Genomic DNA, 25,094 nt, shown 5'->3' on the forward strand with positions numbered 1-25,094 from the left:
TAAACATAAACTAACATATATCCTTGCAGTTAAGATTGAACCACTTCTCACTTTTTCTCCACTAGGTGCAGTTTCAGGATGTTACTATGTTGCTGAAGGTGAAATACCGTAGTGTCAAGAAGTACATCAAATTGCACTCAGGCTTCACCTATTCGGAATTCACCAGGGAAGGTAAATAGCCATCCTTTAAAGGCCAAACAAAATATGTAGCCACTTTTGCAACAAATCACAGTACATGATTATCTGTGGCTGACCTATTTAAATACTTTTGGCTGTATTTAACAGTTTATTAAAATGTTGTCATTTTATTTTAATTGCAGGGCTTTACTTTTGACAGTTCATAGTGTAATCATCAACATTAGTTAGTACATGGCAGTATACTTTTGCTGCAGATCCTTTAACATTTACAAGTCAAGGAAATAGTTAAGTAGGATGATTTAAAACTTGCTCCAGGTGACTTTATCTTGTTACATTCTCTCTTTTTATAGTCAAAAACAAGTTTGGGCTTCCTGATGAGGCTCAACTTTACATTTTTGATGAAACTGACACAGCAGTAGAGGAAGACATTCTTCTAGAGCTGTTGGAGGCCAATCCAGACATGTGCCTGACAGTACGTCAGTACAGCATTTCAGATGAAGGTAGGTGTCATTAAGAAAACCTGTGTTTATGGATGGGGCTCTTTGATGCAGCTGACATTGACCTTTAGTTATGGAACGAACAAGGCAGTGGGCAATGATGGAACAAGTTTGTTACTGATTACTAAAAATATCATCCAAATACTTTAGGGTAACTTAAAATGTTTATACTAAAATGGGTAAAGCCACAAAAAGTTAAGTTAATCAAATTCTCTCTTTTTAAAGAATTTTCTCCTTTACCACCATCTTCAGCACCATCTTCCCTCACGGATACCACATCCCTTTTTTCAAGTGACAGTGACCGTAGAGAACTGAGTATTCCCACAACAAGCAGAAATATATCCAGCAAAGAACACATGAGCAGTTCTGCAACAAAGGCTTCTGTGTCAGAGGCGGCAAAGGAGGTAATTGAGAGCTGAAAACTTCTTATAATTGATGGTAAATCAAATTAAGGTGTCATGCTAAATTAAGATTATCAACAATTGAAGCATTTGGTTCCAAACTCTTTATCAAAGAAAATGTTATTACTTTGCCCCTTCCTAGATTTTTACCATACAGACATGTTGTGCTATGTTTTTTTCTGATTTTATTTAATAGAAAGAATTGAACACTAAAACTTAAATTTCATTTTCCTGTTATGTGAGTAGATGGTAGAAAAGGCCTTGCTTAAGAAGCCTGGAGGAGAGGATATTCTTGAAGAGTACAAGTCAGAAAATTCACTAATGCACCGCACTCGGAGACAGCTTGTCAACCTATTGGCGAGTGATATGACTGAGAGACATGTGTAAGATTTAAAAAGGTTTTTATTACAAAGGAATTTAAAAAAAAAGGATGTAATCTTGTTATGATATAACTAATGTTTATTGTACTATATAAAGAGGAATTATTAAAGATTGACTTTCTTCACTCTATAGCAGGTTTCCTTCCCGTCAGCAGAAGGAGAAGTATGCCCTGGGAACTATTACTCTCTTTCCCTCACTGAAGGATCCTTTTTCTCCAAATGGCTATGTAAGTTTAAAACCTTAAGAAAACACAGCACCCAATTTACAGAAAAGGGCTTTGGTGTTGTAGTTTTCATTATAAAGTAATTACAGTTGCTTATAAAAGTGAAAAGATTTGATAATTCAACAACAATATTGATAATAGTGCCCTGATTTGAAATTACTTGGGTTATAAGGATATTGCAAATTAATTTGAAAAAAGAAAATCTATTAAATAAGTAATTGTTCTTTTGTTTCACAATGCTGCATCTGCACTTTCTGTAAGATCATTTTGTGATTTATTTGTGTTTATTCATTTAAATGTAACAGGAGCATTTCTATGATGGGGAAAAGGGCACTGGATATTTAGCATGGCGCCTCAAAACCATTTCCAGGACTGCAGGAAAACGGCCAGTCAAGGAAGCCTCGGTGTATCAACCACAAGGACCAAAGCGCCAAAGATCATCAAACACACTGCCTGAGCAACTAGATGGAGATGCCTGCAGGGAGGCCATTTCATTTCTTGTTCACTCTCCCGATGAAGCAAGTGTATTTCAGAAGATGAAGAGCACTTAATGAGCACTTTCATGCCTACAATGTGTTTGAAAGTGATGAAACGGATGTGATGAAAGCAGACTCTCTTCAAATGTATAAGCCTTTTGACTTACAAAGTGCTTATGGTAAAGATGATAGCCTTTACATTGTACCATTATTTTCTCTGTGCATATAGAGTTCAATTGTATGGTGCTTGGATATTTTGCCTTTATTAAAAAAAAAAGTTGAATTCTTTGTACGTTTATTTTTTCCTATAGTGTAAAGGCATTTTCAGAGCATTGTAACAACTATCTTGAATACACTAGTGTTATTATAATAACACAGAATGATTTAAATTAACACTTTTAAGAGTAAGGGAGTAACACGATTAAGAGTTAAAAATACTATTAAAGTGTGACAATGTTAGGAATTAACACCAAGGAATAACACAAGTGTAGTGTAAAAATTTCTAATAAATGTGTTAAGAAATAACACCCTTGAGTGTTACATTTTTAACACTATTATGGAGTTAAAATATTATCACTATCCAAAGTGTTAATTTAACTCTGGATGGGTGAGAATTATATAAACTCTGTGAAAGTGTTAAATTTAACACTATGGGAGTTGAAATAACACTGACGTTTTTGCTGTGATTGAAGGCCTTATCGTGAAGTCAGGACCTCCTGATTAGACTTCTGTGGAGAGGGGGGAGACTTTTCTTCTTTTGTTTACTGTCTTATAATAACAACTTTTGTATGCGTATTTATTTTTATTTATTTATTTTATTATTTTTATTATATATATATATATATATATATACATTTTTTTCAATTTTATTATTATTATAATTTTTTACTTTAAAAAAAAAATTATTTACATGAGAGCTATGAGTGGCCTTAGGGGTGGGGGGGGGGGGGGGGGTTGATTGGTGGGGTCTATATTGATGTGCGGAACTGTTCTGTTGATTTCTTTCTTTTCTCTCTCTTTCAGACACCTTGTTTCATTTTACATCTGTTGTTTGTAACACCCTTTAGATGTCTGCAGAAAACTTAATAAAAAAAATTAAATAAAAAAAAATAAAAAATAAAGAGATGCATCTTTAATCTAGTTTTAAACTGGGACAGCGAGTCTGAGCCTGGAACAATATCAGGAAGGCTATTCCAGAGTTTAGGAGCTAAATGCGAGAACGCCCTCCCTCCTTTAGTGGACTTAGATATCCTAGGAATGACCAGAAGCCTCGAATTTAGTGATCTTGAAGAACGCGATGGATTGTAGCACCGTGTCCTAACTACACGCGACGCGACGCCGCGACACGCGATAAAAGGTATATTTTCCATGTTAATCAGAGTTTTTGTCCTAACCAGACGCGACAGCGACACAAGAAGTTTCTAATTTAGAAACGGTTCCTATTTCTGCGACGTCGCAACTGACAGATCCGCCCACACAGAGATCTCATTGAATTTCCCTATGAACAAGATCGAATAAACTGATTGTCATATGAAGAAATTACACTGGTTATGAGTACACATTATTTGTTTTTAGTTAAAAATAGGTCATTGTGCCACAAGCGATAATGGATAATTTACCTCAGATTTTGAAAGAATATCATATAGCGTTCAAACTGAATTCTATGCAAACATACAACTGTACTTCATAACAAAATTAGTCAATGAGTATATTTTGTTAATGTTTTGATTTTTAATAATGTTATTTCTTGATTTGATTATGTCCTTACCCATTTCCAATGCGAGTGCGGGCCAGCAGTGCGCTTTCACAGAGAGGCGCCCACACGCTGTTCTGAATGGCTGTGATTTTTGATTGACGTGTGGCCTCTCACAGTCGCGTCGCGTCTAGTGTGGACAGACACACTTGTTGTCGCTGGAATTTTATCGCGTCGCGTGTAGTTAGGACACGGTGTAGGGCGATAGAAGGTCCATTAAATACACAGGAGCTAAACCATTTAGGGCTTTAAGGCCCTTTCACAACGGACGCGTAACGAAGAAGCGAAACGGAAAAGCGAATAGTTCGCGTCAAAACCATTCACATCAGCCGCGACGCGAATTTGCGACTTTCAGAGCTTCAACATTCCAAAACTTTCGCGCCGACAGCTGAGAAAACATGGACACTTCATCATTATCATCATCATCCTGTGAAGACGAGCTTTTCATTTTATTTAAAAGACAGAAAAGAAGGTTTTGTGTGCACCCAATCTTAAAGAACAGAGAGTCTGAAGGGCAGTATGCTAATCTTGTAAAGGAGCTAAAACTTTGCCACAAAGAACCGGCCAAAGTAAGGATTATGCATTAAACATTTGAATTGTTTATTAATAAACTAGTGTTTTCTGTCAGTTTTCGGTAGGCTATGAGACGCGCTCCAGTTCACGTGTCGGCTCCTCCGTGTCCTAATTATATTGTCTACTATCTTTTCTTCTTATTTATTAATCCAGGCAATTTGTTGATGAAACATTGATTAAAATTATGATACAATTTATACAAAACGAAATTCACTTTAAAGAAAGGCTTCCTACAAAACAAAACTTAAAAAGAGGCCAAAATTATGTCTGACCCATTCCAAATGTTTTCGATATATTGGGCATCTTATCCTATCTTACTCATCTCATGTGGTTCCCTTTTCATATAGCTAATCAACATAGATGAAAATAAAAAAATAACATTATATTATTTAAACATACATATGAAACAAATGTTTAAGTTTTTTAACTTATATTTAAGCATCACCCCACTCCGCTTTACTCGCATGCTCTGGTCTGTGGGCTATACATGCATGCAAAAATAATATGAAACACACAACCATGAATGTTGAAAATATTCCAAATCAATTATTTCCCTCCTAGTCAAAAATATTATAAATCATCAGCACGCACTTCATCAACTCACTGGATACACCAATTATCCCAGCTATTTTATCCCATGCCTCGTTCTTTTGTAACTGATCCCTATAAGCAAAAGGTAATGTCATAAATGATAGGGTATGCGTGCGTTGAGATGCGGAATAGGCAATATAAAAATGCTGTCATTATAAAAGGTTTCTAGTTTCATTGTATTGCTTGTTTTTAGTTTACATTTCATGTTGTGACTTCTCTTCTCTCGCACATAATGCTGCTACGTCAGAGCGGCCAAAGCGTCAACAAGCTTTACCTTTGTTTACTTGTATGTGATTGGCTGAATGAAGCCTTTTCTGTCGCCGCAAAAGTAAAAAAAATTGACATCGAAGCGAAAAAAATAAAAGTAGTTTTTTCGCCTCAGCACATTCGCGTTTGGTGTGGAAGCACTCATTACACAAACAGCTGATCAAAAAATAAAACCATCGCGCAAATTATTCGTGCGTCAAAATCGCGTCCAGTGTGAAAGGACCTTTATAGGTCAGTAGAAATAGTTTGTAATTGATACGGAACTTAATAGGTAACCAGTGTAGAGATGATAAAATTGGTGTTATATGATCATATTTTCTTGACCTAGTAAGAACTCTAGCGGCTGCATTTTGCACTAACTGTAGCTTGTTTATTGAGGATGCAGGACAACCAGCTAATAAAGCATTACAGTAATCTAGTCTCGAGGTCATGAATGCATGAACTAACTTTTCTGCATCAGAAACAGATAGCATGTTACGTAGCTTAGCAATGTTTCTAAGGTGGAAAAAGGCTGTTCTTGTAACATATGAAATATTATTTTCGAAAGACAAGTTGCGGTCTAGTATAACACCCAGGTCTGCACTCCCCAATCGCCAAATGTAGTCTGTGACCAAAACATTGCATGGATTGCATCCAGTTGTTGTTTTAGACTGTGCAGACGATATTCGCTCCATTGTCAGTGGTAATGGCCACGGGTCCATTTGGATTTAACATCCAGGTTGTTGTTATGTGGGCCTCTGCGGTATTTTCACCCATGTGATATTGTGGGAAATAAGTGTTTGAAGCCATGCGCTTTTAATCTTCCAGTCCAAAATATAATGTATAGTGACGCACATGTAAGGCTTGCATGTCCTGCTTCTCCACATGTCTGTAGTCAGGGAATAGTAAGTAACCTTCTCCAATTCAGCAGCAAGCCGCTCTCTCTCCGTAGTGTACAGTCGCGAGAGTACTTATCTCGCAAAGTAATGCCGACTAGGTAAACTGTATCTTGGATCAAGTGTTTTTAGCATGCGTATAAAGCCACGTTGTTCAACGACAAAAATGGGTGCCATGTCCACCGCTATATGAAATGCCACGGACTCTGTGATGCTACACCACCTTGCGCTCTTTCTTTCATATTCTACACTCCGCGTTAAAGAGTTGTGGAGTGTTATCCAGGGCTGCCAACTTTTGGGTTTAGCTTGGCGTGAGACTACTCCAACGGGGGGGGGGGGGGGGGGGGGGGGGGGTTGTCTGCACACGCAAGGTCTCTCGCTCGCTTACCTCTGCCGTGCGCGCGGTTTGGAGCACAATATCTTTACTCTAGATTACGGGATATTTAACTAATTTGCGGTATAACTAGTCGATCGCGAGTGGCTCAACAGGTAGATATATAGATAAACTCATCTTTCAGGCATTTTACCTACCGGGTTGACACTTAAGCGTGAGAAATCGGGGGTGTGGCGTGAGAGCGTGAGATTTGGGTCAATTGCGTGTGTCTCACGCTCAATGCGTGAGAGTTGGCAGCCCTGGTTATCTGTGTAGTAGAGGTCTGCAGTCCCGCGGGAGAAATTTTTAAAGGTCATTGCGGGAGCGGGCGGGATAATGAGATCCACTTGCGGGTGCGGGCGGGAGGGATGATACGCTGCACTCCCGCAAATGAAATATGAGTATAAAGTAAAATATATAAATGATTAAAGTAGCGTACATAATTTGTAGTTGTGAGGGAGATTCTGATTGTCAGCAATAAAAACGTTTTAAGCAGCCTAAACTTGTGAATGTTGTCGGGTAGGGCGGGGCCTAATCTCACGCACACTTGTTTAGAGACAATTCCTTTCCCGCTGCTCCGAGTTCGAATTCGCAAGCTAGTTCAAGTTCAAAATAGACAGCATGGACGAGGAAAACAGAGCGCCTCTAGTGCTTCAGATAAAGTACTGTTGTGAATATTATGCTGTTCGTAATATGGGACCAATAAATATGTTACCAAGTATTGGTAAGGAATTTTGTGTGCACGCATTTTTTTCCACAAGACCTTTCGTCAGACAGAAAGTGCGGGCGGGAGCGGGACATTATATCACAGATGCGGGCGGGAGCGGTACCTAAAATGACAAATCTTTGCGGGAGCGGGCGGGAGCGGGACTGAACACTGCGGGAGCGGGCGGGAGCGGGTCTGAAAATTGTGTCCCGCGCAGGCCTCTACTGTGTAGTGTTTGGAGTGTTGCCAGAGCTAGTGGGTTTAGTGGCCGGGGTCCTTAGTCTGGTGCACTCCTCGTATGCGAGCTTGTGCCTTGTCTGTAAATGGTGGAAAAGGTTCGTGGTGCGAGAAGCTTTGGTTGGAACCAATTTTCTGCATTCGCGGCAGTAGACATCTGTCTGCTGTTCGTCTGAGGCCTTGAAACCGAAGCAGGGGCGGAGTGGCAATCGGGAGAGTCAGGATTTTTCCCGGTGGGCTGGTAGTGTTTCGAGGCCGCGAGGGCGGGTCTGATAATAGTCATACATTGCAAGTTCATAGCAACACCATCCGGCGGGCCTGGTGTGCGGCCGCTGCCCACTGGTCAAACTGTGCAGCCTCTCTGCTCAACCCGTAAATAAATGCATCGATCTGCAAATTCAGTGTGCTTAAATGGTCTTGTGGTAGATCACTTGCCAAGCGTGTCAGAGGTTACGGGTTCTAATCTGCCCCCGTTAGGGTTAGGGTTAGAGTGTCTTCGCAACAGCGAAAGATTGAAACGCGCGTCCGAGTGAAGACTGTGCACCGCAATCCACAAGAGAGTATCCATGACAACCGATCGCCGCGGCAACGAGCGCTCAGCTTGATTTAAAAAACAAACAAACACATTTTAGTGCTAGATCTCTTATTTAGTAGCGAACTAAATTAATGCTCTGCTAGTTAATTGGAGATGTTTTATTTATTTGTATTAGTACATCCGTGCCTCAATTTTTCAAAAAGTGGTGGGGGACAATATCGATACTGAGAAAATGTGGTGGGACACGACTTCACTGGATCTAAACAAATCAATCTAACCATAGATGTGACCAGTAATGGTGGCTTTCTTAATCTATTTAAAATATATAATTTTTTTTTTTTTTAACACAAAATACCTCCCTAGGCCGGTGGTCTACGAAATTTCCCGGTAGATTTTTTGGTCCCACTCCGCTCCTGAACTGAAGTATATCCATATAATGGAGCCAGTTGTCCTTTTTTTTAGACGAGTTCTGTAGCCTCCGGGCTGGTTGCGGGCGCCGCCATGTTGAATGAGACAAAACACGTGAGGGGAGGGCGAACAAAAGCAAGGAGGCGCGGGCGCGAGCACAACATAGAGAAGGGCAAACAAGCAAAGTGGCGCAATCAGAATTAAATAAAAACAATATATTGATACGATGTGTCAAAATCCATATCGTGTTTAAAAAATATCTCGATATATCTTAAATATCGAGATTTTGCCCACCCCTAATTTATTGTCAATAATCATTTGTATTGTTTCTAACTGGATAACCTATGCAAAATCTGCTTGAATAAGACATATTCATGTAATGCACTTATTTCCAATGTTAACTATTATTTCCTGATTGTAGCCTACACGAGTCATTCGCTGTAGAAGATAATAAAAGCTGTAAAATATTAAACATATTGACAAATAGAGTTGGTTGTTTTCTTGATTTTAAGATGGTATAAAATGCCATTAAAACTGCTGTAGTAAGTTGCAAGTGTGTGCAAATATAATGTATTTGTATAGTGTTGTGAGTGTTTTTTTGTGTGCAACTGTTCAAATTCTGAAACAATTAACTATATGCTTCAAATATTTAACAGTATTTTACTTTATGTATATAATATTTATTTTGTTGTGCACGACAGAGGGAAAATTTATATTTTTGTTTATGAATAATATTTTGAGTTCGTTCTGTGAGTGACGTCATTTGTAATGGACCGGGCGCGCTCGCTCAGTCAGAACAGCACGTGACTGGAGAAAGTCAGTCAGGTAAGTCTCTGCATTAAAGTGTGAAAATATGCTGTATTAAGTGAAGTTTTGAGTTTATATTAATTATGGAAGTGCCAATAAAACCGGAACAAGTTTATGTATGCATTTTTCTGCCAACAGTTCGATTTTTTTTTTTTTTTTTTTTTTTTTTTATTAACGCGCATTTTAAAGCAAAAATTCTCCGCATATAATTTTGGTGGATTAAGTCTGTGGAAATTTCGTTAAAATGTGTTTAGCTTTCATTTTGATGTTAATGTATGTTTATAGCCATAACTGTGACCTGTGTAGGCTAATTAGACAGTGGCGGATCTAGAGATTTTTTTCCTGTGGTGGCATCAGGTTTCAGGAGGGGGGCCATGGACATTATTCATAATTTAAAATGCTACGGTTTTCATTGAATCCGTTTTGTTCTCTACACTACATTACACGGACTGGGAGTCAAATCAGAAATGTAGCTGGGTTTTTGGATGGTGTGGGTCTTAATTTGGAATTGTGGACCCTTTCTCTGTGTAATCACTATTATACGGTGGGCCGAACGCGTTTTTCGTGTTGTTGATCGATCTCCATCAATAGAGTATACGCTTCTTTTACGTACGATATTAAGTCATTATATGTAGTCAAATAAAATTTGTTGGCAATTTTGGTTTGATCATATATTTTCACAAACGTATGTTTTGATCGTCAATCTTCTTAGGCAAATCGCTGGACAGCTCTAGTAGCTGAACCAATCGGATTGTAGTTTTTAACGTCCTTAAAAATACTAACCAATCGCAGTCGGCCAGACTTGGACCCCGAAATGGGCGGGAGTAATCAAATAACATAGCGGTAATGTTATATTGTAGTCCTATATTTACCATAGAAAGTAAGATATTTACAAGTGAAACTCGAAAAATTAGAATAATGTGCCAAAGTTAATGTATTTCAGTAATTCAAATTAAAAGGTCAAACTAATACATTTAGTAAATATATCAATAAACATTTGTATATAACAAAACACGTTTTATATATATATATATATATATATATATATATATATATATATATATATATATAACTATATACATATGCATGATCATACTTTTCAGAGGGCTGACATTTATGTATTTAAAATTATTTTTTTTATTGATTCCATCTAATTTTGGGTAATCTAGATTTTGGCACTTTATCTTGGATATGGAGTGTTGTGTGCATGTTACTAGCTGTACATCAACAAACATCATATCCTTTCACTATGAAGTTGGATCAAGTTAGTACAATGTTTTTAGAGTGAGTGAATTTAAATACAAAAGAAAGCCAAATCGCCCAAAAAGCTGTGGAAAAATATGAAATCACAGGCGGCCACATTCGAGTTGTGCCAATTCTTGTTGGCTACCATAGAGAATGCTACATGCAGTATGCTAACAAAATAAATATTGAGAGAGCCAGCAAGAAGAAAAGACAGTACAGGAAGTTGAAGGTTTGTAAGGCAACTTTATAGTGGTTAAGTGTAGTTGTTTGACCTCATACGTTTGGATAAATCATGGTATACATGCTTAGAATCCTTTTAAACCCCAAACATAAATGGTTGATATTTACATATCAGAAATAGTAATAGTAAAGTTAATTATTATATATTTATTCTTATAAAAGTTGAATATGTATTATCTTAGCATGACTATCTTTATAACTAAATGACACTTCAACTGTTTGGTCAAAGCAGGCTCTAGTAGTAATATATGGCAGTAATATATATATAATGGTAGAACATTTAACATATCTTATTAACAACAATAAATAGATCCGTCTGAAACTATGCACACAAAAAATAAACCCTGCCCATGTAAACTCTGCCAGGCCAGACCATGGATGTATTAAGAGAAAGGCCAGGCATAGCCCTGTGTTTTTAATTGGCATTTTAGTTAAGGTAACCTAATAAAAGGCTTCTATAGACAGCGATATCTAGTAAAGACAATTTTCAACATGTATAGCGACTGAAAATGTGCTCCACCAATCAGAATAGCAAAACATTAAAAGGGTTTTTTGATGAACCGTGAAAAACAAAGGGCATTTTCATTTTTTCAGCAGAATAGATGTGTCAGGGCTTAGTCAGACCAGGTCAAGAAGATGTCTCACAGCAGGGCTGAGGATCTGGGATTACCTGGGGAAACAGATTAGCAAAGTTGTAAACAGTGTATTAAAATTATGAGAAGGGTCTGGCTGCGGACCGTGGGCTAGTGGAGCTCCACTCTGGAACAGGAAATACGTCACCTCCACTTGAATTAATAAAGGAGGGCCAAGATGGCGTCACTGTGAACTCTTTGAATCATAACTCAGGTCATTGACTGACTGACGCTGTCGTAACGTGCAATGCAAGTGAAACGCATAGGGCTTGCGTGAAATTACTCACAAAAGGATGAATAAACACCATGGATTGATATTTCTGATGAGCATAGATGTTATTGTGACAGATTAAAATATGTATTTTATAAATTCATAAATCTGTGAAAAATTTAAAGCACTATATTCACACTATTTTGAATGAGTGTAAAAAGGGTTATTAAACGTAAATGGGTCAATGACGTATAAGGATTTTCAACAGGCCGATTTTAAAATACAAAAAAATAATAATACCTGTTGCAATTGTTCAAACATTAAGGATGTTGTGTATACATAAATTCATATAAAAATTTTAATTTAAGTGATTTTAGTGTTTCTTCATCTAGATGAATTGGCCATAGCCTTAAAAAATGTCATGTGGTGTGACTGTGATTTATCTTAAAATAATTAATTTCCTTAACATGCTTAACCTTTTTTTTACAAGTTCAATAGTAGGTAAAGTGTTTAGAAACAAAGTATTTGCATTTCTTTTAAGTTTTTGTAAATAATGATCCCTTTTTTTGTTCTATAATTTTAGAGTTGCCGCCTTAAATATAGTTAAAGGGGTGATGAACTGAGAAATCAAATTTTCCTTGAGCTTTTGACATCTAAGAGGTCACCATATTATAAGAATATCCTGTAAGTTTCAGAACTGAAAACGTCCTTGTTAGTCCAATAAATGCTTTTATTGACACCAGGCTCAGCAAACGACTCGTTTTTCAAACTGGGGAACTATGACGTCAAAGAGGATAAAACACCACCCCCGCAGAAGAAGATCAACGCCTACTTCAACACAGCCGGTTTAGCCCCGCCCACCGATTCGCGCATTACAGGCATAGCTAAATAACATAGGCCTACCTCGTGATGACAAACCGGATCGAGCTACCGAGCAGTAAACATGCCGTTTACTAAATATTGTGCAGTGCCTGGTTGTGGAAGAAGACCGTCGCTGCATAAGCTTCCTCTGGATTCCAATAGGAATGCATGTTTAAAATTTATTTTTAATGAGGTTCCAGCTGATGTGGGTAAAACATTGTCCGTTTGTTCGCTTCATTTCGCCGAGGACTGTTTTGTAAACAAGACACAGGTCGAGACAGGATTTGCAGACCGATTAAGATTGAAAAACGGTGCTGTGCCTTCTATATTGGATCCGACAGGAATGGTGCAACACACTTATGTGAGTAAAATTTCTATAAAAACATTAAAGATAGCCTACATTAGAAGTAGCGTAAACAATTAACAATAACTTACCACGCTGTCACAGGCTGAAGTATCCATTGTATTTGAGGTGTTGTTGGTTCATTGTCCTGCGATTCGGGATCGGACTCTGGGTCGAACATGTATGGGCGAATCATTCCGGTTGCCATTTTACAACATTTGAAGTTTTCAAAACAATTTCCCCACGTGCACTGACGTGTGAGTTGAAACTCATTATTATGCAAAACTGTTATCCACTCACAGCAGTGGGCGTTTATTTCCAAGTCTTCAATGCGAGACGCCCATAAAAACCGAGCGTTTTTGAGCTAGGCTCAAAACTAGGGTAGAAAATAGCCTATTACTTATTCATTTTGATGTTTTTGAATGTAAAAACCAAGCGATCGTCATAAATTGACCTCAGACAACAATATAATTTTTTTTAAAAAGCCAGTTCATGACCCCTTTAACAGACTTATTTTTCCTGTAAATCACATAAAACTGATAAAAATGTTTTAAAAATATCATTCACTTAAGCATACTTTATCAGTGATTCATATTTCAGCCACAGAAATAAGATATTTTATTTTAAATTTAATACAGAGATTGCTTTTATTGGTCGCACCACATGATGAGTGGTCGCTCCAAATGACAACTAAGACCTTATATAGTTAAAAATCTATTTACAGAGATCAATGAACAATGCCTTTTATACAAAAAATAGATTTAAACCAAATGTTATACAAAATTCACAGAATTTTCCTGAACACAAACATTTTATAAAAAATTTTTTTTAATAAAAATCACATCGCAAACATAAGTGCACCATTTCATTTAACTTGACTTCGAATTTTTTTCTAACAAATAATGATGTTATATATATATACATACAAATATTGTATATAGGTAATATTTGGGGTCAATATTAATTTTTTTGGGGGGTTTTTAAAGTAATTAATACTTTATTAATCAAGGAAAAATTAAATTGATAAAGTGACAGTAAAGATATTTAGGCTAGAATGAAATACATGATGAAATGCTAAAATGTTACAAAAGATTCTATTTAAAATAAATGCTGTTCTTTTGAACTTTCTATTCATCAAATAATCCTGACATGTATAAAAAGTATCACAGTTTCCACAATTTCCAGTAGTAAATAGTAATAATATAAAATGGTATAACTAAAATCCTCAATCTGGAAATTGAGCGTTAGATCTAGAGCATAGATCAGCATTGATAATAATTAAGTTTCTTGAGCAGCAAATCATTATATTAGAATGATTTGTGAAGGATCATGTGACACTGAAGACTGGAGTAATGAAGCTGAAAATGTTGCTTTGATCACAGGAATAAATTACAGTTTACTATATATATATATATATATATATATATATATATATATATTCACATAGAACCCAGCTATTTTAAACTGTAATAATATTTCACTCTTATCCTAGCAAAGTACTCCACTCTTCCTGCAGGGTCAGAATTTTTACTTCACTTGGCATTGGCATCTGGTAAAATAGATTAAAATAGTTTTAAATAAATAAATAGGCAATAATAAATACATTACTAATAAATGCATAATTACTAAACTAAAATTACATGCTATAAATTTTTTGTTGCATTTTTTTCATATTGTACAAAGAGTAAACATAAACCGTCTGAAACATATTTTAAAAAAATCCCAAATTGCATAAAAATCTATTCCAAATTATACTAAATTAAAGTACCTTTTGTATCTAAACCATCAATTGAATATAAAAGCCCAAAACCTGCCAATCTAGGACATATATCTATCATGAAAAACAGTCTGCAGTGGTCACACCACATGATATTTGGTCACACCACATTGAATGAAAATTAATTGAAATGCATTACACACGGTCACCCCTGATAACAGATCACTCTTAATTGTAATTTAGACACATGCATTTTCTGTAAAGCTCCTTTGAAACGATATGTATTGTGAAAAATGCTATACAAATAAATGTGAATTGAATTAAATATAGTCTACTGGGGTGCGGGATATATGCCTCACGCTCAGCACACATGAAGCTTGCGCAAAGCACTGGCAAAAGTAGCCTAATGATTATGGATGTGTCGGGAAACGATAGCAAGGAGATATTTTAATTGTTTATTAATGAACAAGTGTTTACTAAACGTGTTGGCCGCAAAGATGATTATTGCGAATTTGCGATGCTGACTCGTCATCCCTGCAGTAGTGAACGCGCGCGTGCCTATATGGATTAGGTAATCAAACTATTTATTTCTAATTGCTTCATTTAAAAGTAGACATATTTTGAACATATATAGAACTATTTCTCATGTCTGTGAGGCAAGTATCCTATACGCTGAGTTTCGGCTCATTTTTGACGCGCTCCAGTTCTTGCAGTCGAAGACGGATAAACGTTCTACTCTCGAGTTTATTCTGTGCGCTTTTAAGTGCCTTATCAGATTTATTGTGTTTCCGGTCTTGGCAGCAATTATCTTGTCGAAAATATTGCATCGTGTGCTTATGGCATCGAGTCGGGTACATAGTTACACTTTTGATCATTTCCAAATATTTTCTATCTATCTGGGTTGCACGCTTACACACACACACACACTACAGCCTCACGTGCGACGAGCCACGTCTCTGGGCAGCCGCGTAAACTAGTGTTTTTCCGCCACAGCCAATCATGCTGCATGTTTATTGTTTCACTGACGTTGACGAGATTAACCACTTAGGTACCGAAACTTGGTACCGAAAAACAAGACCTGTTTCGATACTCTGTAGTATTGAGGCAATTCGGTCGGTACCTAAAAAGTACCGAACTCGGTACCCAAAAAGTACCGAACTCGGTACCCAGCCCTACTTATCACTTGGTCACTTGGTCCATTTCCATGTTTCTTCACTGAATTACTGAATTTAGAAATGGCGGGCAGTGCAGAAGAACACGCTGGAAATGCGTAGGAGGAAACGAGATGATACCAAGCCGACCAAAGATGTTGCGGTCTGCGTCGTCGCAATGTGTATCATTCATTCATTCATCATTTACATTTATCTGACGCTTTTATCCAAAGCGACTTACAATTGTTATATGTCAGAGGTCGCACGCCTCTGGAGCAACTAGGGGTTAAGTGTCTTGCTCAGGGACATATTGGTGTCTCACAGTGGATTCGAACCCGGGTCTCTCACACCAAAGGCATGTGTCTTATCCACTGCGCCATCACCACCCCATAAAATATTTACATTTATTCATTTACCTGATGCTTTTATCCAAAGCGACCTACAATTGCTATGTCAGAGGTCGCACGCCTCTGGAGCAACTAGGGGTTAAGTGTCTTGCTCAGGGACACATTGGTGTTTCACAGTGGATTCGAACCCGGGTCTCTCACACCAAAGGCATGTGTCTTATCCACTGTGCCATCACCACCACCAATGTGTAGTTACATTTTTGAGGAGGTGCACATCAGGGTACTGAGTATGGTACACATCTGTGCGTATGCAACGACGTACCTATTGCGCGCACCCGAAGCAGAAGTATAAATTGGCCTTTAGCCATTAGAGTCCGCATCGGTCTGCACTTCGGCTTCTGACTGGAAATAGTAGACCATCCGGGTATCTTTGGAACAGTTATTTCAACATACTACGATTTGTAATGTACTAATTCTATTTATGATTACTATTTAGGACAGATATTATGCGAATTGTGACGCACCCAGTGAATCTGTAGGTGTATGTGTGTTTATAGTCTGTCCTCTGTCAATAAACTGCAGATATGGTTCATTTGTGGTGCTAGGTGAAATCTGCTATATATTTATTAGGGGTGTAATCAGACAGTTCATCACTATACTATATCGATTCTCTCAGGCAGCGAAGCGATATTTGCCGATACCTCAAATTCTGCGCCACGATTCAATTCGATTCAGGGCTATATTGATTGATTTATCAATATTTAGATATATGGCTATTATGTGCCTAGTTTACACAACTATATTTAGATATATGGCTATTATGTGCCTAGTTTACACAACTAGTTACGTTTATCAACTCACAAATGCAAGCAAAATAACATGAACGTTTAATTAAACTCTTTGAAAATTGCACACCCTCTCCCAATTGGGACATTTACAACAGAGTAATCATTTGTAAAAACAGATTACTCCGTTCTGGTTGATTTTCATGATTCATGTTGTTTATTGTGCATTACAAGTAATATCAATCAAACTACAGCTGAGTTGTTGTGATTAAGTAATAATAATTCAAAAATACAGGTAACTTACAAAATTATAATTCATTGAAAGTATGTTTTTTATATATTTAGGTGAGACTCTACAGGTGGGTAAAATTTTACAATAATAGATATCACCAAACTTCCTCAGTTGATTACTTACACATTTATATAAAAAAATGTATTACAAGCTTTTGAAATTTGTATGTTTAATTATGCAAATTGGGCATTATCTCATTAAATATCCACGATTTTGCATATATTTTCATATGATACATATGATAAAGCCAGGTGCAAAATTCTTTTTTCATTTTGTTTACACACAAGATGAAAAAAAAAATAATTCAGGATATATGCTTTTATTACCAAATCAAAATATACTCTCCATAGCCTTAAAAAAATTTTTTTGGGATTTTTGCCATATTTTTTTTATCATGTCTGGTGTGTTTTAACAAGAACTGGTGTAGGCTATGTAATAAAAGAAAATTAAATTTCTTTTTGAAATGAACACATTTTTTTTAGTTGGATATTGGCTGTGAAAAGAAAATGGTTCTTCCATAACACTGCACTTTAGATGTGTGTGAATTTCCCATACCAGGAGTAATTTATATAGTTCTATTTTATAGCGATTACAGTTCTATGTAAAATGTTCTACTAAGGAAAAGAGAGAAAATAAATATTTGTGTGTGCTGTAAAGTGGTTAGAAAAAATGAAATCGGAATCGGCTAAAATCGGTATCGGCAAGTCAAACTCTGAAAAATCGGAAATCAGAATCAGCCTAGAAAATTGTAATCAGTGCATCTCTAATTTCTGACTTCCCATATTAAGAGGCTCTGGAAATGTTCTTCCAGAAGCCCAGAAAGATGCACTGCAGTGACAAAAGCTGCACACTTTGTGGATAAATTACATAAAAATAAATGTTCCAATGTTTAGTTTAATGTACAGTTCAAATAATTGTTCAGTTAATATATTCACTGCTGCCATTAAAAGAACATTCATGCCACTTCACATTATTTCACTTTGTATTATTTTGGACATTTTATTTTTGGTGGCTCTACCAAAAAATTGTTTTATATATATATAAAAAATCCTAGACTGTAAAAAATGACAAATGTTTTTACATCAACTAATCAAAAAAAAAAGTTATACAAGATTCAACTACACTGAACAAAATTATAAACGCAACACCTTTGTTTTTGCCCCCATTTTTCATGAGCTGAACTTTTTCTATGTACACAAAAGGCCTATTTCTCTCAAATATTGTTCACAAATCGATGTCGATTAGACAGTATGATTGTTGCACAGGTGTGCTTTAGGCTTGGCACAATAAAAACAGAGACCCGTTGAACTATGCTGATAACGATGGAACTTGTGACCATAGTTGGCTAACGATGCTTTCGGGAAACGCACCCAGGTAGGTCTCTGCATTAAAGAGTGAAAATATGCTGTATAAGGTAAATGTTGAGTCTATATTAACTATGGAAGTGGCAAAAAAAAAAAAAAAACGTAAAAAGATTATGTATGCGTTTTTTTGCTAACAGTTCGATGTATTTTTGGAGTTTTATTAACGCACGGTTTTTTATGAATAAATTTCATATGATTTTGGTGGATTGAGTCTGTGGAAATGTTGTTTAAATGTGTTAGCTTTCATTTTGATGTATGTTTTTAGCCATACCTGTGTAACTGTGGTTCTTTTTCGAGAGGTCTCCCCTATTACGTAAGTAGCTTACGCTAGGGGAAACTCCTTTTCTCGAGAATATTGAAGTCTTTATGTAAAACGCATTGCAGCTGCACAGCAGACAGCAATGAGCGCAGGAGCTCGGTCATTGGCTGTGCTGCGGCAACTTGCTCGAACCAATGACGGGGCGACTCTGAATGCGCGACCAATGAGCGCGCCTTGAGAGCGTCAGAGCCCGCCAAGATGGGCGTGGCCAAGAGCTATATATTGGGCGCCCCGTCATGAGAGTTCTTTAGATTTAATCTCCTTCAGCGAACACCTTCTTCGCTGAATCCTCCGGATTATTGGAAGCCTTCGCCGCCGTGGAAAAGCGTACCAGCGGGATGGCTACGAGGACGTCGGCATCTTCAGCCGCCTTCGAACGCCATCCTACTGAGCCATCCGGCGCTACACACAAGCATTTACATCTGTTCGCCCCGCGACATTTGTAAAAGAGCAATTTTCTGGGGCGTTGTTCCAAATGCCTTCCTGCGGGTCGTGCAGAGACCTTCTTCCGGACGGGGATCGTCACATCATCTGCGCTCGCTGCCTGGGCCGGGACCACGCAGAAGCTGCTTTGACCAAGGGCGGATGCCCGGAATTTGACGACATGGGTCTCTCCGCACTGCGGGCTCGCTTCGCCGTTTTCACCGCGAGCGAGCCCATCGCCGACACCCCTCTGTTTGAGCCGCGTGTTAAGAAAAAGCGCCGCTCACAGAGGCTTCCTGAGCCTGAGCTCAGTGACGTCACGCCGAGCCAGTCTCCGCGTGCTTCACCGCCGCTCGTGTCCTCCTTGTGACTCTCGGCGCGTCCGAGGACGACGGGGGAGTAGATGACTCTTTGTCCATCGACGCTGCATCTGACGACTGGCCGGGCTCCACTTTCGACCCCGCCCCGTCGACGCTAACTAACACGAGTGGGGGATCCTCTATGGATACGGAGATTGTCCGCATCCTCTCTAAGACCGTGGAGGACCTCGGGCTCGATTGGTCTTCTCCCGAAGAACCAACCCGAAGCCGACTGGACGAGTGGTTTCTGCAGGGGCGCCAGCAGGCCCCTCGGCAAAGGCCTTCTCCTTTCTTCCCGGAAGTTCACGACGAACTCACCAAGTCATGGAAAGCCCCCCACTCTGCGCGTCTGAAGCCTTCTTTTTCTTCGTCGCTCTCCTCTGTGGACGGCGCGAAGGAAAGAGGCTACGAGGGAACGCCGCCCCTCGAGGAAGCCGTGGCCAATCATCTCTGCCCGCCCTCCACCACTGGATGGAAAGCCAAGGCTTCCCACCCCTCGAAGCCCTGCCGCACTACTTCGGCTCTCGCTGGTCGCGCCTACGCCGCCGCAGGCCAAGCTGCGTCAGCGCTTCACTCGATGGCGGTACTTCAAGTGTTCCAAGCCAAGCTTCTCCACTCCCTGGACGAGTCTGGCCCCGAACCCGAAGCCTTCAAGGACCTACGCAGCGCGACTGACATAGCCCTGCGAGCCACGAAGGCCACCGCCCAGTCTATTGGCCGCGCCATGGCTAATTTGACTGTTCTCGAGCACCATTTGTGGCTGACTTTGACGGAGAAGAAAGACGCGGATAAAGCCCCGTTTCTCGACGCGCCTATCTCCACCAGCGGGCTGTTTGGACCGGCAGTTAAAGGTTTCGCCGAACCCCTTCACTGAGGCCCAGAACGCTTCACAAGCTATGCGCCATTTTCTGCCTAAACGCAGCTCATCGCAGAGCAGACAGAGGCCGCCACAGCCGCAGCGGGCTAGAGCAGCCCCCAACGCCTCTCAGCCCGCGCCTCAGACTGACGCTCGACGCCGCTCGCGCTCCCACAACCGCAAGCCGCCTCCTGAGCGACGGGGTCCTCGGCCCAAGATCTTGCTGAACCCTGAGCCTCGAAAGCCTTCCTAGCCACAGGAATGAGAAGAGAGAGTGCGTGTCTCGCAAAAGCCGGACCACTCTATCTGCAAAATCTCAAACATTACCCAGTCCCCGTACAGGCGGCTGGAAATGTCTATACAGCAGTCAATGGGCCAGTCACAGAGCTCGCTCACCTGCAAACAAACGCCGTTTTTACGGCGACACACAAAAAACACAAAAAGAGTCTTTTTCTGCCTGTGTCACTAAGGGTTCACATGTCCACAAAGTGTGCATTCCCAGATACTGTCAAAACAGTGCCAAATTCATTCCCAGTTCAGGCTGCACGCCCCATGAATGTATACTACACTACACTACACACAAGCACTGTTCACACAGTTATGAATTCATCCCCAGTAAAAGCGGGAAACATTATAAAAGTGACGCGTGTGCCTACCACTGTCTATGCACCCCCACTTATAAACACTGTCCCTGCAGTGTCAAACACAACCCCAGCTCAGGCTGCGAGTCTTACAAACATAGCGCGCGCTGTTGTAATCACACACGCGCCCATTCACTCGGCTGCTCAGCGCGCGCCCGCGCCTCTGAGAGCTACGAGCTCAGGCAATTCGCTGGCCGGGTCCCTACGTCACAGCGGCCCGCCCCTAGCCTGTATTCAGCCCATATCTGTACATGCAGCGGCGTGGGAAAACATTACAGATATGCCGAAATGGGTGTTGAATATAATAAAACACGGATACTCGCTCCAGTTCGCTCGCAGACCACCACGTTTTACGACTGTGGTCGAGACGAAAGTGAGAAAGGAGTGTTCGCATATTCTACACACCGAGGTGCGCAAATTAGTAGAAAAGGGCGCTGTGGAAACTGTTTCCCCCTCTATGAGCGGGGCAGGTTTTTACAGCCGCTATTTTCTCGTCCCGAAAAAGGATGGCGGTCTCCGCCCCATCCTAGATCTCAGACACCTGAACAAAGCACTAATGATTCGCTCGTTCAGAATGTTAACAACCAAACATATCCTCGCGCAAGTACGCCCAGGAGATTGATTTCTCTCAGTGGATAGGAAAGATGCTTACTTTCACATTCCAATAGCGCCTCATCACAGGGCTTTTCTGAGATTCCCGTTCGAGGGACAGTCCTACCAGTACACAGTACTTCCGTTCGGCCTGTCCCTGGCTCCCCGTACATTCACGAAATGTATGGATGCAGCACTTTCCCCCTTGAGACGAAGGGGAGTGCGAATACTGAATTATATCGACGATTGGCTGGTCCTAGCACAATCAGAGAGTCAGTTAATAACACACAGATCTTGGATTATCAGCCATCTAGAATGCCTGGGTCTAAGAATCAATTTTGCAAAAAGTATACTATCTCCCAGCCAGAAGATTTCTTTCCTGGGAATAGTTCTAGACTCGATGCAAATGACAGCTCGTCTCTCATCAGACCGCCATCCGGCGCCTTGCAACATCATTCAGGGCGGGCGCGCGTGCCCCCGTCAAGCGGTTTCAGAGGATGCTGGGTCTCATGGCCTCAGCATCGGCCGTACTCCAGCTAGGATTGTTGCATATGCGTCCTCTCCAACGCTGGCTCAAGAGCCGCGTCCCTGCTCACGCGTGGCGTTCGGGCCACCTTTTAATTAGAGCGAACCACGGCTGTATAAAAGCCCTGACGCGCTGGAAAGCCGCCGACTGGTACCAGTCAGGCGTGAGCCTGGGTGTGAACACAAGGAGAAAGATGATCACAACAGATGCCTCCAAAATAGGTTGGGGGGCCCTTTACGAGGGCAGGCCTGTCTCCGGCTTTTGGTCAAACCCGGAGAAGCGCCTACACATAAACTGTCTGGAGATGAAAGCGGTCGCTTTGGCTCTCAGAGCCCTGCTTCCACATCTAAAAAACGAACACGGCCTGGTCCGAACGGACAACATGACGGTAGTGTCGTACATAAATCGCCAGGGTGGACTCCATGCATTCAATGGCCAGGAGACTCATCTTATGGTCCCAGCACAACTTGCGCTCGCTGAGAGCAGCGCATGTGCCAGGCGCGCTGAACCAAGGGGCAGACATGCTATCCAGAGACAAGATTCTCCCAGGAGAATGGCCTCTCAACCCGCTGACGATTCAGTGGTTATGGAAAATCTTCGGCAAGGCGGAGGTCGACCTCTTCGCCTCCAAGGAGAATGCACACTGCCCTCTTTTCTTCACGAAAAGCACGGACGCGCTCGCCCGGAGCTGGCCGAGCCGCCCCTTATATGCTTTTCCCCCGATCTCGATGCTGCCACAGGTCATCAGTCGGGTCAGAGAGGAGAAAAACGCAGTGCTCCTGATAGCCCCACTCTGGAAGAACCAAACATGGTTTCCAGAATTGATGCAAATGCAATCTGCACCACGGCCGATTCCACTGAGGCCAGACCTCCTCAGTCAGGCCAGCGGGATGATATTTCATCCCCGCCCCGATCTGTGGGCCCTTCATGCATGGCCCCTCAACGGGTTCCCAGGAACCTCACGAGTGGAGCGCTAAAAATCATCGCTGAGGCGCGGGCGCCCTCCACGAGAAGCTTATATGCCCAGAAATGGAAAGTGTTCTGTGACTGGTGTAACGCCGAGGGCCTGAACCCTGAAACATGCGAGATTACGAACGTACTCGCTTTTCTACAAGGGCTTCTGGAGGCGGGCCGCTTCCCCTCCACGCTCAAAGTATATGTGGCGGCCATCACGGCGTCACACGACCCTGTGATGGAACGTCCATTGGGAAGAAACGACCTAATTATTCGTTTCCTAAGGGGCGCTAGGAGGATGAACCCTTCACTGGTTGGCTGAACCCCCGGCTGGTTGGATGATAACTTTGCTTTTTTAGCTCAGGCACCTGCCTCTGGCTATCATAAGGCGAAGTTCAGCACGCACAGCGTTTTGCATGGTGTTCCCATAGCGTAAGCTACTTACGCAATAGGAGAGACCTCTCGAAAGGGAACGACTCGGTTACTAACGTAACCTCGGTTCTCTGAGAGGAGGGAACGAGTATTGCGTAAGATGCCGTGCTTGTGCTTGGTTAGTTCGCTTCAGTCGTTTTAACCTAAAGAACTCTCATGACGGGCGCCCAATATATAGCTCTTGGCCACGCCCATCTTGGCGGGCTCTGACGCGCGCGGGCGTGAGGCGCGCTCATTGGTCGCGCATTCAGAGTCGCCCCGTCATTGGTTCGAGCAAGTTGCCGCAGCACAGCCAATGACCGAGTTCCTTCGCTCATTGCTGTCTGCTGTGCAGCTGCAATGCGTTTTACATAAAGACTTCAATATTCTCGAGAAAAGGAGTTTTCCCATAGCGTAAGCTACTTACGCAATACTCGTTCCCTCCTCTCAGGAAACCGAGGTTACGTTAGTAACCGAGTCGATTGCAGTTAGGGAGGACCAAATAGAGTGAATCTGAAGTTGTGTGTGTGTTTATTGTCTGTCCTCTGTCTTTGTGTTGCTGGGTGAAATCTGCTATATTTACAAGACAAACATTTTTTTGACAACAGTCACTGGTGTAATTTGATTTTTACAATAAAATTTCAAAAACAAAACATGTAGCCTATTATCTGATTAACCAGATATTCTCGTTTAATTCTATAGTTACCTTCTACACAAAACATAAACTATATATATATATATATATATATATATATATATATATATATATATATATATATATATATATATGTATATATATGTATATATATGTATATATATGTATATATATGTATATATATATATATATATATATATATATATATATATTTATTGTTAGATACCAATCATAAGAGCTGTGAAAAATAAGCAAATAATCTAGGATTAAATGTCATAAATTCACTTATACCATAATCTTACAGCAGTTGTCATTCACATTTTTACTATTAACAAGAGGATCTGATATTTGATAAACAGATCTCACTTGTTTTCTGTTATTAAATCAGGGTTCACTTGAAAATTCACATTTATCCTCCAGAACTCATTCTAACAACTTAATGTTTTAATGTTTTAGAACCGATGGAGGTGAAAGGGCAAAGACAAGAACTGAAGTTAAAGGTGATGATGCTGTAGTTTGTTTCAGCCTGTTGACACCAATAAAACGATTTAATGTGCCAATTTACTGAAGATCTCAGACATCACAATAATGAATGAGCTGAAAACAGGGAACTTTTAGAGACAAAGAGGTTTTTCAGCAGCTTAGTTAAACATGATGGCCCTGTACTTTTTAAATGCAGATTGGATAAAAACACAGTGATCACAGTTCACACCTGCAGTGAAGCCCCTCCCACAACAATTCACCAATAAATACTGGGAATATTCCCATCATCCTACAAGAGAAGGACAAACTCCAGGAGTAGCAGCTGAAATCTGTGTGACTGTTAAAGATGGAGTTTATTAAAGAGGAGATTGAAGACATGAGTGATCCAGAACCATCCAGAATAAAACATGAAGATGCTGAGGAACAAATAGGTTGGTGTGCATGCTT

The 25,094-nt window shown here is 40.3% G+C and overlaps 3 protein-coding genes across 3 annotated transcripts in view; all 3 read left to right on the top strand.

Moving 5' to 3' along the window:
- LOC143715483 (uncharacterized) overlaps window positions 1-15,988 on the top strand; it is a 349,601-nt gene extending 333,613 nt beyond the window's left edge. The window contains exons 2-4 of the mRNA XM_077207317.1: window positions 66-171; window positions 489-638; window positions 15,899-15,988. Of these exons, the coding sequence (XP_077063432.1) occupies window positions 66-171; window positions 489-638; window positions 15,899-15,924 (282 nt within the window). The 3' untranslated portion in view covers window positions 15,925-15,988. The remainder of the gene's footprint in view (window positions 1-65; window positions 172-488; window positions 639-15,898) is intronic.
- The window catches only part of LOC143715491 (uncharacterized), a 659,702-nt gene that overhangs the window by 368,344 nt on the left and 266,264 nt on the right, over window positions 1-25,094 (top strand). The window lies entirely within an intron of this gene.
- The window catches only part of LOC143716536 (uncharacterized), a 66,165-nt gene continuing 65,932 nt past the window's right edge, over window positions 24,862-25,094 (top strand). Inside the window, exon 1 of the mRNA XM_077209087.1 lies at window positions 24,862-25,084. Within this exon, the coding sequence (XP_077065202.1) occupies window positions 24,994-25,084 (91 nt within the window). The 5' untranslated portion in view covers window positions 24,862-24,993. The remainder of the gene's footprint in view (window positions 25,085-25,094) is intronic.

This window comes from Siphateles boraxobius, unplaced genomic scaffold, assembly GCF_051911475.1.
Source record: "Siphateles boraxobius isolate OS27281-9 unplaced genomic scaffold, OSU_SipBor_1 6, whole genome shotgun sequence".
Taxonomy (NCBI): domain Eukaryota; kingdom Metazoa; phylum Chordata; class Actinopteri; order Cypriniformes; family Leuciscidae; genus Siphateles; species Siphateles boraxobius.